The 14,229-nt window shown below is 49.8% G+C and overlaps 1 protein-coding gene across 9 annotated transcripts in view; it reads right to left on the reverse strand.

Annotated features, from left to right (window-relative positions):
- The window catches only part of KCNAB2 (potassium voltage-gated channel subfamily A regulatory beta subunit 2), a 106,368-nt gene that overhangs the window by 32,454 nt on the left and 59,685 nt on the right, over positions 1-14,229 (reverse strand). Inside the window, exon 1 of one of the 9 annotated variants that reach the window (XM_081923745.1) lies at positions 533-1,549. The exons of 7 other annotated variants lie outside the window; for them this stretch is intronic. In XM_081923745.1, coding sequence (XP_081779871.1) covers positions 533-738 — 206 coding nt within the window. In that variant the 5' untranslated portion in view covers positions 739-1,549. Of the gene's footprint in view, positions 1-532; positions 1,550-14,229 lie in introns of those variants that run through there. One more of the 9 variants, XM_081923746.1, reaches the window with a different exon arrangement.

Below are 14,229 nucleotides of genomic sequence, written 5' to 3' on the forward strand. Positions count from 1 at the left end.
ACCGGCCAGTTGTAAGCTTGCTTTTCAAAGTGTGTGCTTTGGGGAACTGCTATTGTAGCTCAGTGATAGAGCATCTGTCTTGCAGACCAAAGGTCTCAGGTTCAATCCCCAATGGAATATCCAGGTAAGGCTGAGAGAGACTCCCTACTTGAAACCCCAGAGAGCTGCTGCGAGTCAGTGCAGGCAATATTGCGCTGGATATTTAATTCAGCACTTCATTCAGAACCATGAGGATTAGACCCTACTATTTGTAGGGAAGTGGCTGTAGCTCAGAGGCAGAGAATTTGCTGTGCAGGCACAAGGTCCAGCTTCAATCCCCAATGGCCTCTCCGGGTAAAGCTGGGAAAGATTCCTTGCTGGAAAAACCCTTAGAGAGCCACTGTTGGTCAGTACAAGCAATTCAGAGTTGGATGGAGCAATGACCCAAGAGTTTGGCTCTGGGAGACTCCAGAATTTGGGTTCTGCTCCCTGCACAGCGACCGGTCCCCAAACTCTTCCCAGACGTACGGCGCTTCTCCCACCCTCCCCATACCTGTATTTCATGCCAGTCTGCTTCACACTGGAGTCGCTGGAGGACGGGGCGTTATGCGCGGAGAGGTGCCCCAAGCTCCGGGCCACCATCGCCACTGCCCGGAACCGACCCCGCGTGCTGGGGCTGTTGGCATTCTGCCGGTTGAGCCGGTCCTCCGCGCTCCGGTTCTTGATGTTGTGGTCCGAGCAGACGAAGGACACTTGCATCCTGCCTGCTTCTGGCGTCGCCGCCCCGACCTAGAGGTTGCCCTGGTCTCCCCTGACGCTGTGTCGCCTGTTCTCCGGGATATGTCAAAGGAGGAGGAAAGTCTCCCACAGAAACCTTCTCCCCAGGACCAGGATTCTTCTGACACAGCTGAAAGGATGCTCTCCAGGAACAAAAAACCCAGAAAAATAACCCCAACGGGCCCGTTACCCCATCCAGGAGTGGCAAAAAACAAGGGGTCCAGGCTGACCGCCCTTCCAAATCGCAGCCATCCCCCTTCTCCTTCTGACCCAGTTCCTCAGCCTGGCAGTGTGGCGACTTTGGACATCTCTCTAGGGTGCTTCCGTGGGCGAGGGATCCCCGGCGCTGGATTTCAGATTAATTTGGGAGCCGCAGCCGTCATCTCCTTGGAGGGTGATTCCCCCACTGTGACTCTCAGGGGGGGACTAAGGATCTGCGTCACTGAGACTCAGATGGATCCAGGAGGAGCAAATCTCTCATGAGAATCATCCTGATTCAGAATGGAGGGAGGTAGCAGGGGGAAGGACACTGACGATGATGAGGATGATAGGGAGGGAGGGAGGAGTCTTGCTTGTCTTCGCTCAGATCCCTGAGCCGGTTCATTCACTCACCACGCACGGGGCTGGATTTTGGGAGTCACAAAGCCCGCCGTGGTTCCTCCGCTCGGGGTGAGACTCTGGAGTCTGCTGAGCAGCCGGCGAAGGGCACCAAGAGAGCCGAGCTTGGCAATTGGTGGACAACAAAGGGACAAAGAAGACTTTTAATCTGGAGTCAGTGCTCCAGTGTCTTGCCCAGGCGCGGCTGCTGCTGGGCAGCTTCCTCACAGCTCCGGCTGCTGCCGTCTGATGGTGAAAGCCTCCCTCCACCCCCCCCCGACACCCCAGCCCCGCAGCCAACCCTCCCATCTGCTCCCTTGCCTCCCCCCCGCTCTCTCCCCCCCAGGCTTGCAGAGGGATGATGACGGGAAACTAAATTTAGCCACAAAGCCAAGGGAGATCCCATCCTTTCCCAAGCAGCCTCCTTCCTGCAGGTTCGCAAGAAAGGGGAAAGGAAGGGAGTTCGAATAGTTCACCAACCCCAGGGGAGAATCCAGTGCGAACCATCTGTTAGGGCTTCGAAGCAGGACAGAGGAACGCTGGAGCTGCCTTGTTCTGAGTCAAACCAACTGGTGCACCCAGCTCCGCTGTGCCTGCACGGGCTGGCAGCAGCTCTCCAGGGTTTCAAGCAAAAGGACAGACCCAGCTCAGGCTTCTGCATGCAACCTTCTGCATGCAAAGCAGATGCTTTCAGGTGCTGCATCCCTTCCCCTATCACAGGCTGCTTTCTGCCCATACCTTAAAGTATTTGTTTCATGAAAAATGGCCTGCTTGCCCTGCCCCCCCCACTCCCCCAGCTACAACAGGGCAGGATGATCTGGTTGCCTCTTAGGCAACTTTTTGGATTTGGTGCAGGAGGACAGTGGGGTGGGGGGCTTTTATTTGCTGACTCTGCTCTGCTCAGCAGCAGTCTGCCGGCTTCTACACATTTATTTAAAGCACTTTTTTTTTTAATCCCACGGTTCAGTAAGAAAAAGGCACCTAAATAGCTCCAAATAGGAAGACAGCCTGTGCCCTAAGGTTTATAATTTAAAAGATGCAGCACAAAAAGAAAAAAGGATTTGGAGGGAGGAAAAGGACACAAAACTCAGGCACAACCAATCTAAAAGCTGGAGATCACGTGTGAGTGGGAAAGGTTCCATTGACCAACCTAGCAGAGGATGGTCTCTACCAGGTCAGGGAAACCTGCAGACCTTCAGATGCAGCTGGGACTCCATTTCCCATCAGCCCCAGCCAATGGCAAGGGGTGGTGAGGGGCTGTGGTCCAGCAGCACCTGGAAGGCTGCAAGTTTCTTGTCTCTGGTCTGCACTGACAAACCTCCTCCAGGTTTTCAAACCCATTTTCCCCGCCCCTACCTGAAGATCCTGGGAGTAGAATCTGGTGCATTATGCATGCAGGGAAATCTCTCACAAGAAATATTCAAAGTGGTGATGTTGGGTTGAAGTCCACTAACTTCCACTCAGTGTAGACGCATTAAAATTAATGGGCATGATTAGCTCGGGTCCATTCATTTCAATGGGTCTACTCTGAGCACAGGTTAGTTGAATACAGCTCATGGATTTGTACTCAAAGAAGCGTTACTCAGAGTAGACCCAGTGAAATCAATGGGCCAAAGTGGATCACAACCTTTACTCTCAATGGTTCTGCTCTGCGTAGGAGTAACACTGGACACAATCCGTTCCATAGTTATCAACTACGGAACTGGCGCCTGCAGGAGGCAATGCGGCCACCAACTTAGATGCCTATAAAGGGGATTGGACAAATTCATAGAGGAGGATAATGATATCAATGGCTACTAGCAATGATGGCTGTGCTCTGCCTCCATGGCTGCAGGCAGTGATGTTTCTGAATGCCAGTTGCTGGAAGCCATGAGTGGGGAGAGTGCTTTTGTGCTTGGGTCCTGCTTGCAGATTTCCCATTGGGGCATCTGGTTGGCCGCTGTGAAAGCAGAATGCTAGACTAGATGTCCCATTGGCCTCATCCTTCCAATGTTCTTATGCCTGGCATAACCTGGAGTCCCAATGGCATCAATGATCTTTCATGAAATCTGTTTGGTGTCAACTCAAGAGGAATGTTCCACCTACAAAGGACTGTCTACTCTGGAAACAGCCTTCCTTAGTCTCCAGAGAGCCACCAGCCTGACTAGCGAGAGACAAATCCTGGTACTGGACTTGTGCTGGACCAAGGGGTTGCCAACATGGTGCTGAAACTATGCCTCTGCCCTAATGCCCCCCACAAACAAGGCACTGCCTTCCCCCCTCTTTTTGTCACAGAAAGGTCTGCACCTTGGGTAGGCAAACTAAGGCCTTCTCAATCCGGCCCGCGGACAGTCTGGGAATCAGTGTGTTTTACATGAGTAGAATGTGTCCTTTTATTTAAAATGCATCTCTGGGTTATTTGTGGGGCATAGGAATTCGTTCACCCCACCCCAATATAGTCCGGCCCCCCACAAGGTCTGAGGGACAGTGGACTGGCCCCCTGCTGAAAAAGTTTGCTGACTCCTGGTCTGCACTCTGCAGCAGGGACCTTTGGCTCCTCTTTGAGAGGGAGCCCATTATTATTGTGGGATGCCCGAACATGGACGTGCTTTCTCGCTGCTGGGCGCAGCAGGAGGAACCCATCTAGCATTCCGGAGAAGGCAAAGAGCCGCGGGGGGGGGGGGGAGGCATTGTCAAAGGCAAAGGCATCAAGGGAGAAGCAAGGGGGAAAGATCGCCTTGCTTAGCAAAACGAGCCTCTGTGCTTTGGGATCTCTGCTGCAGAGGGACATTTCTCTGCGCTGTTAAGCAGCGCTCTGCGCCTGCCATGCGCAACGCCCACACAAGGATGAATTAGCACACGGCAAGTTGCTCCTGCCCCGCTCTGCCTCCGGGGCATGAGCTGACACAGAGAGTTTATTCTGGTGCCTTGGCTCCTCTCTGAGAAGGAATGACGGGGCAGGAGAGGGGGCGAGGGAAGGAGGCATTTGAAGAACCTGCCCCTTCTGTTTTTCTCCTTGTCTTTATGGAATTCTCCCCAATACACCCCCAAGGTTTCACCCAGGCTTTTCGTTAGTCAATGCTGCATGTTTTTCATTTCATTTATTGCATTCACACCCCACCTTTCCCTCAAAGGAGCTCAACGTAAATATACAGTATTTTTCGCTCCATAAGACGCACCTAGTTTTTAGAGGAAAACACGGAAAAAAATATTCTGAATCAAATGTTGTACTAAACTGTTTAAAGCAGCAAAGCGGGCAGTTCCTGTCCACTTTGCTGCTTTAAAGCAAGCCACGGAGGAGGGAAGGAAGGGGAGCTATGGCTCCCCCCCCCCACTGTGGCTTGCTTTAAAGCAGCAAAGCGAACAGGAGCCGCTTGCACATCCCTCCTCCACGCAGCATTCACTTCATAAGATGCACAGACATTTCCCCTTACTTTTTAGGAAGAAAAAAGTGTATCTTATGGAGCAAAAAATACGGTATGTGGTTCTCCCCATTGCCATTTAATCGTCACAATGACCCTGTGAGGTAGGTTAAGTTGAGAGGCTGTGATTGGCCCAAAGTCATCCAGTGAGACATCCATGGCTGAGTAGGGATTTGAACCCTGGTTTCTGAAGTCCTAGCCTGGCACGCCAATCTAGCCAGGTGATTCTAGGGTCAGAGATGCCATCTCAGCGTCTCTGATCTCTCCTAAGCCCACACCACCTTCTTCCAGCACAGATTCATTAACCATTTTTTATAAGATTCAGTGATCACCGAACGCCTGGCGTTTCCTCCCTTCTGCTTGCAAGCTCCTTAATCCATACAGCCAACGTAATCCAGATTTACTTCAGCTCCTGATTGCAGCACTCAATTCAATTTGGGGAAACTCTTAAAAAACACACAAAAAAGACTCCAACCCACAAAGACCTCCATGCTCCTGAAAGAAGAAGGGTGATCCTGCAGGCTCATAGGTGAGGCAGTTGTGAAAAGGAACAGCTGCTCTTTGGATCTCTGGGGCAAGCAGTGGCAGGGGAAAATATCCCATGGATTCAAAGACTAGCTGGTCTGGAGCAAAGGAAAGACAGCAACCAGATATATCTAGCTGTCTGTCTTTCTGTCTGTCTCCCCATATGTGTGTGTGTCGGTCTGCCACCACACAACCCCCATTGGATGAACTGTAGTGCCTCATTAACAATCCTGGATTTGCATGACATGGGCAAAGGGCTGGAGATGAAGGCAGGGACATTAAAGGGTGTGAATAAGAGGAGTGGGTGGTGGCTTCAAACTGGTGGTTTGTGTGGAAGTGGGGGTTGCTCAAAAGGAGGAGGGAGGAGACCTGGCTGGTGACTAATGGACGCTGTAGTCCAACAATCTCTGGAAGGCTCTAGGTTGATCAACTCTGTTCCAGATGCTACGTATATTTCCAAGGAAAACAAAACAAAAAAGCAAAACCTTTAGCTTTTGATTATATGGAGATACAAAGAAAAGCAAGAAGGTAGGATTTGCCCAGCACCTTACTTCAAGTAGTCCAACCAATGAGTGTGTTTCTGTGTAAAATTTGCCATGGGGATGTTCCTGGCAAATGTAGCATCTAGAGCAGAGGTGATCAATCTAGCTCCCTCTAGAGGCTGCTGAACTACAGGGTGCCTCATTCCTGACCATTGGCTAAAGTGGCCGAGGGGCCCCAACATTGTAAAACGCTGGTCTAAACAAAGTCATAGTTGAGCACAGTAGAGACTGGCACCATTAGGGTGAACTGAGAACTGCTCCACTAACTTCAGTCCACTCTCTGCCCACCACACCCTCCTGCCTCTGACACTAAGATGATGGAGCCATTTCCAACCCTGGATGACCTCATTTCCCCAGAATGTGCAGTGCACAGGGAGCTCACCTTGCCACCACCTTTCCACCCTGGGGGAATTGTGTCACCATCCTTAAGAGTTTGAAGGCTCTAGCCTGGACATCACAACAGAGCCATGGTCTCCCCGATTCTGTTGGGAGCCAATGGTTGGCAAAACTTTTAACAACTGGGTTTCTTGCAGCAGAGATGAAGCTGGCCAACCAGACTAAGCTGTGGCCCTGTTAAAATCTCCTAAAGTTTGTCTGGTACTGTATCAACATTCAAAGGTCTCTCTAGCTGTAGTGCCATGTGGAGCTGTTCATGGTGCTGAATTTCCCATCTGGTTGCAATCACTATGTGGACTAGAACAAGCCTTTTCCCATCTAAGGGCTGAGGTAGGGCAGCAAATAGGTGTTCTGAGTGGCTGCCTCTCAACTCTGGAACTCCTTTCCCTTGGAGAACCTTCAAGGCCTGATCCTGTGCAACTTCCGGAACCCCATTTGTCTTCCTTTAGATAGCCAGTAAGAGTGCAACAGGCAATTAATTCATGTAGCTGGAAGCTTTGTCGTTAACATATTACCCAATCCAAGGCAGTGAAATAAGGTGAGCTATCTGTGGACCTTTGGCAGGTGAGGTGTTACAGATTGGGGGAATAGGGAGACAGAAGAAAAGGGAGCTCTTATCTGATACCTCTTCCCAAGAGTGATTTGCTGGATTCAGACCTTCTCCATGTTAAATGAGCCTCTTGAGAGCTTACTGATTGGAAGGATGGTGGTTCGAATCTGCACAATGGGAGTGAGCTCCCATTGCTGTGTCCCAGCTTCTGACAACCTAGCAGTTCGAAAGCACACTGGTGCAAGTAGATAAATAGGTACTGCTGCGGCAAGAAGGTAAATGGTGTTTCCGTGTGCTCTGGCACTTGTCACAGTGTCCCGCTGTGCCAGAAGCAGTTTAGTCATGCAGGCCACATAACCTGGAAAGCTGTCTGCAGACAAACGCTGTCTCCCTCGGCCGAAAGCAAGATGAGTGTGACACCCCTAGTCACCTTTGACTGTCTTAACTGTCCAGGGGTCCTTTACCTTTTACTACAAATCAAAACACCTGTACTCACCCCTCTTCCACACAGATTACCGTATTTTTCCATGTATAAGACTATGCTTTTTGCTAAAAAAAATAGGGGAAAATTGGGTGTCGTCTTATACACGGATAGTGAATGCAGAGGGGGGACATGCAACTAATGGCAGCAGCAAGCAGAAGACTGGCAGCAGTGATTGGGAAGGCGATTGGCAGCTGCGGCAAGGCCTGCTGCTGATTGGCTGTGCTTGTGGCAATTGGGCAGGCAATTGGTGGCTGTGGTGAAACAGGCAGGTGATTGGCAGCTGTGGCAAGGCCTGCTGCTGATTGGCTGTGGTTGTGGCAATTGGGCAGGCAATTGGCGGCTGTGGTGAAACAGGCAGGTGATTGGCAGCTGTGGCAAGTGGGCGGGTGGGTTGGTGGATGGCGATAAGCGGGCAGGCAATTGGCGGCTGTGGTGGTGTGTGTGATCGGCAGTGGCTGTGACAAGCGATGGGAAGTGGCAGGCAAGCGATTGGTGGAAGTGATCTCTCCCCTCCCCCCAAAGCTAAATAACTTAATTTCTTAATTTTGGTTTAAAAAATAGGGGCCGTCTTATACATGGGGGTGTCTTATACACAGAAAATATGGTACCTCTTTCCTTTCTATAGTCTCAGGAAGAAACATAACAACTCTTTTATGCAACTGGTTCTTTTCTGTGGGAGCAGAATGCAAACATTTGAGCTCTTCTGACCCCATGCCTGTAACACACCCAGGGTTGACGGTGGCGGATTCAGCCATTGAAATTCATCAGTGGGAAATTGCTTCCCTTAACTCCATCCATTTCCCTCATTTGGATTTTGTTTTCATTTGTGGGGTTTAAATTAAGCTCTCCGGCAAGGATTTCTAATCTTTGATCAGAATCGCATCTCTTGCTTTACCGTTTTCCAAAACCCAGCATGCACTTCGAAGGCTCTGCACAAATTAAGTCCCGCTTTCTTTGGGGGTTGAGGTTTGCCCTTGCTCCAGGAAGTGCCATGGCTCAGTGGGAACGTTCCCTGCCTAGAACCCAGGAAAGCCACTGCCAGTCAATGTCGACAACACTGGGCTAGATGGACCAGTGCCCTGACACAGTGGAAGATAGCTTGCTGTCTTTGGGAGCATCTCCTAGGAGCCTAACCACAGAGCCTAAGGCTTGCCGATCAGAAGGTCGGCGGTTCGAATCCCCGCGACGGAGTGAGCTTCCGTTGCTCGGTCCCTGCTCCTGCCAACCTAGCAGTTCAAAAGTCAAAGTGCAAGTAGATAAATAGGTACCGCTCCGGCGGGAAAGTAAACGGCGTTTCCGTGCGCTGCTCTGGTTCACCAGAAGCGGCTTAGTCGTGCTGGCCACATGACCCGGAAGCTGTATGCCGGCTCCCTCGGCCAGTAAAGCGAGATGAGCACCGCAACCCCAGAGTCGGCCACGACTGGACCTAATGGTCAGGGGTCCCTTTACCTTTTACCTAGGAGCCTACAATTGCATAGTGTTGCCTGTAGAATTCAGCATCTCACCAGACAAGTAGGCTGTTGATATGTGTTTTAATCTGGTTTTTAGTTTATCAGCTTTTTTAAAAAAGGTTTTGGTGGTCCTGACGAACCTCCAGCTCCCCGCCTGACTTCGCAAGCCCCAGGAGAGATTAATAATATATCAACCCTTATTAGGCGAGCGTAACCAGACACTCTCCCAAACATCCTTCGATCCGTCAAAACTAATAAACAGAGCCACTTGAAATATTCATGGTCCCTCTGCGCCAGGGCAGGGAAGGGCATGCAATATTCATGGGATGCCAGCTGCTCCCGCCCTCCGAGTCGATCTGCCAGCTCAATGGGGCATCTTGGCTCTCAGGTTTCTCTCATACAAGGCCTGGGGTGGGGGGAAAGTGCCAGCCCTTGCCTGCAGGATGGCGGCTTGCTGAACAATCCTTCCCGGACGCAGGCGCCCAAGGGTGGAAAAGGCAGCAGGGCTTTGAATAACTTAGCATCACAGCAAGCGCTTGGCATTTGGGGCCCCTGCCTTCGTTAAAGATCTTGCTCTCAGGAAGTGTGTGGCTGGAGGGGTGGGCAGAGGAGGAAAGCAATGCCCTTTCGAAAACAAGGACTGCCATTTCGGAGGTGGGATCAGAACCAGGATGAGCCACAGGAGCCAGAGTTCAACAGTGCACTTGCAAATCTTCATGAATTATTATTGCACCGTCCACCTAGGAAGAATGAAAATGACAGGACAGAAGAGGCTGGATCAGGCCAAGGATACATCTAGCCCAGCATCCTGTTGTCACAGTGGCCAATCAGATGCCCCAATGGGGAAGTCCACAAGCACTCTGCCTTCCTGTGGCTTCCAGCAACTGGTATTCATAAGTATTACCTAAAAAAATCAGAAGAGCTTGCTGGATCAGGCCAAAGACCCATCTAGTCTGGCATCCTATTCAACCAGGGCAGGTGAGCCTTCGGAGAGGGAGAACCAAAAATTCTGACTCTACTCAGGTCCTGGCTGATTCCTTTTACCTGCCATGCCAGTAATACAGTAACAAAGGGCCTTGCTTAACAAGATCTCTAATCTAGATGAGCAAAAGGGGAAAGCTTTGTTACCAAGAAGCAGCCCTCCTTTATCTTGGATCTTTAATAACCAAGCCGGCAGGCATGTGGACCCTTCTATTTAAGGATGGTATTGTAATGTAATGCCTACAATAAGCTCAATGGGAGACATTTGGCCAAGGCACAAGACTTTGGAGGCAACTGCAGTACCTGCTCTTGAGACTCAGCTCTTAGCTCTATCTCTGGAAAAGCCAGACGAGAATTAACTTTATTATCATTAAGTATTCCGTAACTTTCTGAAAGTGCCAGTGTGGGTGCACAAGGCAATTGTGAAATAGGGCACACTTTCAGATTTACTTGCATCTGTGCAACAGTACTGCACTGATGCAGGATAATACAGAGTTTGCTGAGATCAGGCAAACTGCTCCGAAGCCTCTACACGAAGTTGCATTTTTGTGTGACATTTTGTAGCGACAGCGGAAAATGAAAGCGGAAAATAAAGACAACGCTCTGTGAAGGAAGGAATTTGGAAGACTGCGCTGCAGCTAGGAAACAGAAGCTGCAGGTGTAAAGAGATTCGTATTCATCTTTGCCAGGTGCAAATCATCACTGATCAAAAGCTGTGAAAACACTCCATGCGCAGTGCAACCCAATCCACATGTAAGCTGCACTGGGTCAGCGCACACAGGTTGGCAGCCTCAGAGCGGGGATTTGCTTTTCTACCTTTCCTGTCCCAATCACTAAGCCACAAGTAGGAGTGTCTCTGTTTCCGTTCAGGAGAAGAGACCCAGCAAACTATTTTCACAAAATCTCTTGATGTTTATAGACACTTTGGTTTCCTAAAAGGTTTCCACAGTGGGTGAGATGTTTTTTCCTGTCTCTGTGATGCTCCAAATTGAGCTCTCTTAAGGGCAAAGTGGCACATTAGGTTAAATCCATGATCCCATTTAAGGCATTTGTTTACCATAAGGTAGGGACACGGGTGGCACTGTGGGTTAAACCACAGAGCCTAGGACTTGCCGATCAGAAGGTCGGCGGTTCGAATCCCCGCGACGGGGTGAGCTCCCGTTGCTCAGTCCCTGCTCCTGCCAACCTAACAGTTCGAAAGCATGTCAAAGTGCAAGTAGCTAAATAGGTACCACTCCGGCGGGAAGGTAAACGGCGTTTCCGTGTGCTGCTCTGGTTCGCCAGAAGCGGCTTAGTCATGATGGCCACATGACACGGAAGCTGTACACCGGCTCCCTCAGCCAATAAAGCGAGATGAGCACCGCAACCCCAGAGTTGGTCATGACTGGACCTAATGGTCAGGGGTCCCTTTACCTTACCATAAGGTGTGGTAGTGGCAATGTTTGCCCAATTTGATGGCTCTGAAAGGAGATTAGGCAGACTTCTGGAGGACAAGGCTACCAATGGCTACTTGGCACTATGGATGTGTATTGCCTGGAGGATCAGAGGAAGGGTACCTCTGCTACTAGTTACTGGGAAACACAAGTAGGGATTGTTGCATTCCTGCTTGCTTGTTTTTCTTTGGGGGTGCTTTCAGATGTGGGGATTATTGCATTAGCTTTCCTTATTATAATGCTAGCACTTCCGTCTCATTTCCTAACATTCCTCACTCCACAGTGCCTGCTATGGAATTCTGGCTTTCTGACTGATATACCGAGAAGTCTTGCTAAATTTCATTCACACCAAAGTTTGTGGTATAACAACAAACATCTTTGGACAATGTTGCTATTGGCTCCCCTTTCCTTACATGCATGCCTCTGTATTCTATCCATGATTCCCCCACAGAAATGGCCGTATGCCAGTACAGCAACCCAAATTTCATCACTTTATTGCCATGATTTTCTGGGTTAAGAAAAACGGGTTCTTTTTTTCCCTGGACTCCCTGAAATGAGCGCTGATTATGCACTATATTCCATTTTCAGAAACAGCTTTTATGCTGTTTGACAGATTAAATGCAATGTGGAAATTTACAATATGAATGCAACCTGGGGCATCTAGTTCACCCCTATGGGAAGAGGGTGCTGGAGGAAATGAGCCTTTATTCTGATCAAGCTGCAAAGCTCTTCCCATGTTCTTAAGCAAGTGTGTGTGTGTGTATACATGTATATGTACAGTGGTAACTCGGGTTACATATGCTTCAGGCTACAGACTCCACTAACCCAGAAATAGTACCTCGGGTTAAGAACTTTGCTTCAGGATGAGAACACAAATTGTGCTCTGGCAGTGCGGCAGCAGCAGGAGGCCCCATTAGCTAAAGTGGTACCTCAGGTTAAGAACAGTTTCAGGTTAAGAACGGACCTCCGGAATGAATTAAGTTCTTAACCCGAGTTGTTCTTAAAGCCCTGCAGCACAACCATCTCCCACGTGCATAAGACACCACCAAAAACAGAGGTCCCCAAGCCTTTTGAGTACAACAAGTCCAGATTTTCTTGGTGACATACCAAATTATTGTCACGTGAATTCCGTAGCTTAAGGTTTTTGGCAGATGCTGGTTTTGTGCATTTCAGCTGTAGGTTTAACTATTTAGTTTGCTGGAAGCCGCCCAAAGTGGCTGGGGAAACCCAGCCAGATGGGTGGGATATAAACAATAAAACTGTTGTCATTATTATTATGTTGTTGTTGCTGTTGCTGTTGTTGTTGTTGTTGTTATTTCGTAACTGCTGCCCGAGTTTTGCAAGCAAAAAATGCCCCTATTCATGTGGAATTTGTTGAAATATTTATAGTACCGATGAAGTTATTCACCATTTTTTAGTTTTGTGGGAATGGAAGCACACCAACCATCAGACTGCAGGGCATTTGGGGTTTACTTATAAAGCCCCTGAGCCTCTTGCACAGGCTGCGTGCCTCACTTGCAGGGTGGACTCCACAGCCTGGGAAGCGGTGACCTAAAAGGAGCCTTGGCTGCTAGAAATGTCAATCCTACCATACGCCAATACACAGACACACTGATGTGTAAGGAGGAGAGCGCCATCTAGCGGCATTTTGATGGCAGGTCCTTTTGACTACCGTGGACCCAGAAAAGGCAGGTGGGGAGTTCCTGCCCTTGACCAAGACACTGCTAGTGTTCTGTTTCAGTAACTTAGCCTATCAGCTCGGTGGATCGGAGACCGGACTAAATGCCGTCTCCAGATTCCTTTGGGATCTCCCTAACGCCTTTAAACGGGCATTAGAAAAGGAGAACACAGGAGATCAGAAGAGCATCTTAAGACCAAGGTTAGGGCCCTGTGGTGTAAGGAGGCGTTCCATTCCATTTATTCTTTATTCCATAACATTATATGCAGAAGGTTTATAAAACATGGGGTGCTGGAAGAGCCTCACCCCCTTCAAAAAGGTGGCCTGATAGAAGGGATAAAAAGGTGGAATAGTAGCTACTTCTGACACTTCAGGAGGTTTTTTTACTCTCCTCCAGTGGCAGAGCTGCATGCTCTGGCACGGGGGGCAGAGAATAGGCGGGAATGTGGCTGGCGCACATCCCGGGGGCATGGCGTGTGTCCCGGGGCATGACATGCTGCCTGCGGGGGCGTGGCACATGGCGCATGGCGCGGAGGGATGTGCAGTGTGCATCCTGGTAGCGCGTGGTGCGCATTGGGGGGGGGGCTGCGATGATACCCTAGCTGGTATGGAAGCTGGAGGGGGCGTTCCCCCTGCCCTCTTCCTCCGTCAGTGCTCTCCTCCTGCCCAGGTTAAATAATCCCTTAGCTCCTCTCCTGCTCTCTTTCATTGCACTAACTGGTGTCCTCTCCCTCATGCCCAGCTCTCCAGTGTTCTCTTTCCCTGCCCTTTCCCACTGACTTATGGTTACATATATGGCTTGGGACCATGCTACCAAGGCTACCTGGAAGATTATAGCTCCCTACACAAGCCTTCTTGGGTGCTGAGATCCTATGGGGAGCACCTTCTCTCAGTCCCATCGACATCAGAGACATGGCTGGTAGTGACACAAGAGAGAGAAAGTGCCTTTTCTGTGGCTGAACACCCAGTTTGTGGAATTCCCTTCCAATAGAGGTGCGACTGGCTCCCTCTCCATTATCCTTCCATTGGTCGGATAAGACCTTCCTGTTCAGAGAGGCTTTTGGAAACTTAGGAGCAGGCACGGCTGATCACTAGGCTGCCATCAGGGCAAGCTATACAGTGGTACCTTGGTTCTCGAATTTAATCCATTCCAGGAGTTTGTTCAACTCCCAAAACCATTCGAAAACCAAGGCACGGCTTCTGATTGGCTGCAGGAGCTTCCTGCACTCATGCAGAAGCCATGTTGGACATTCAACTTCTGAAATACGTTCACAAACCGGGACACTTACTTCCGGATTTGCGGAATTCGGGAGTCGATTTGTTTGGCAACCAAGCTGTTCCAGTACCAAGGTACCACTGTACTTTGCTGGTTCTAAATTATGTATTTCAATTCTTGTTTTTAACTACTTTGCTTTTAGATGTTGGAGACTGCCTT

This window comes from Podarcis melisellensis (assembly GCF_964234715.1).
Source record: "Podarcis melisellensis genome assembly, chromosome: 8".
Classification (NCBI taxonomy): Eukaryota; Metazoa; Chordata; class Lepidosauria; order Squamata; family Lacertidae; genus Podarcis; species Podarcis melisellensis.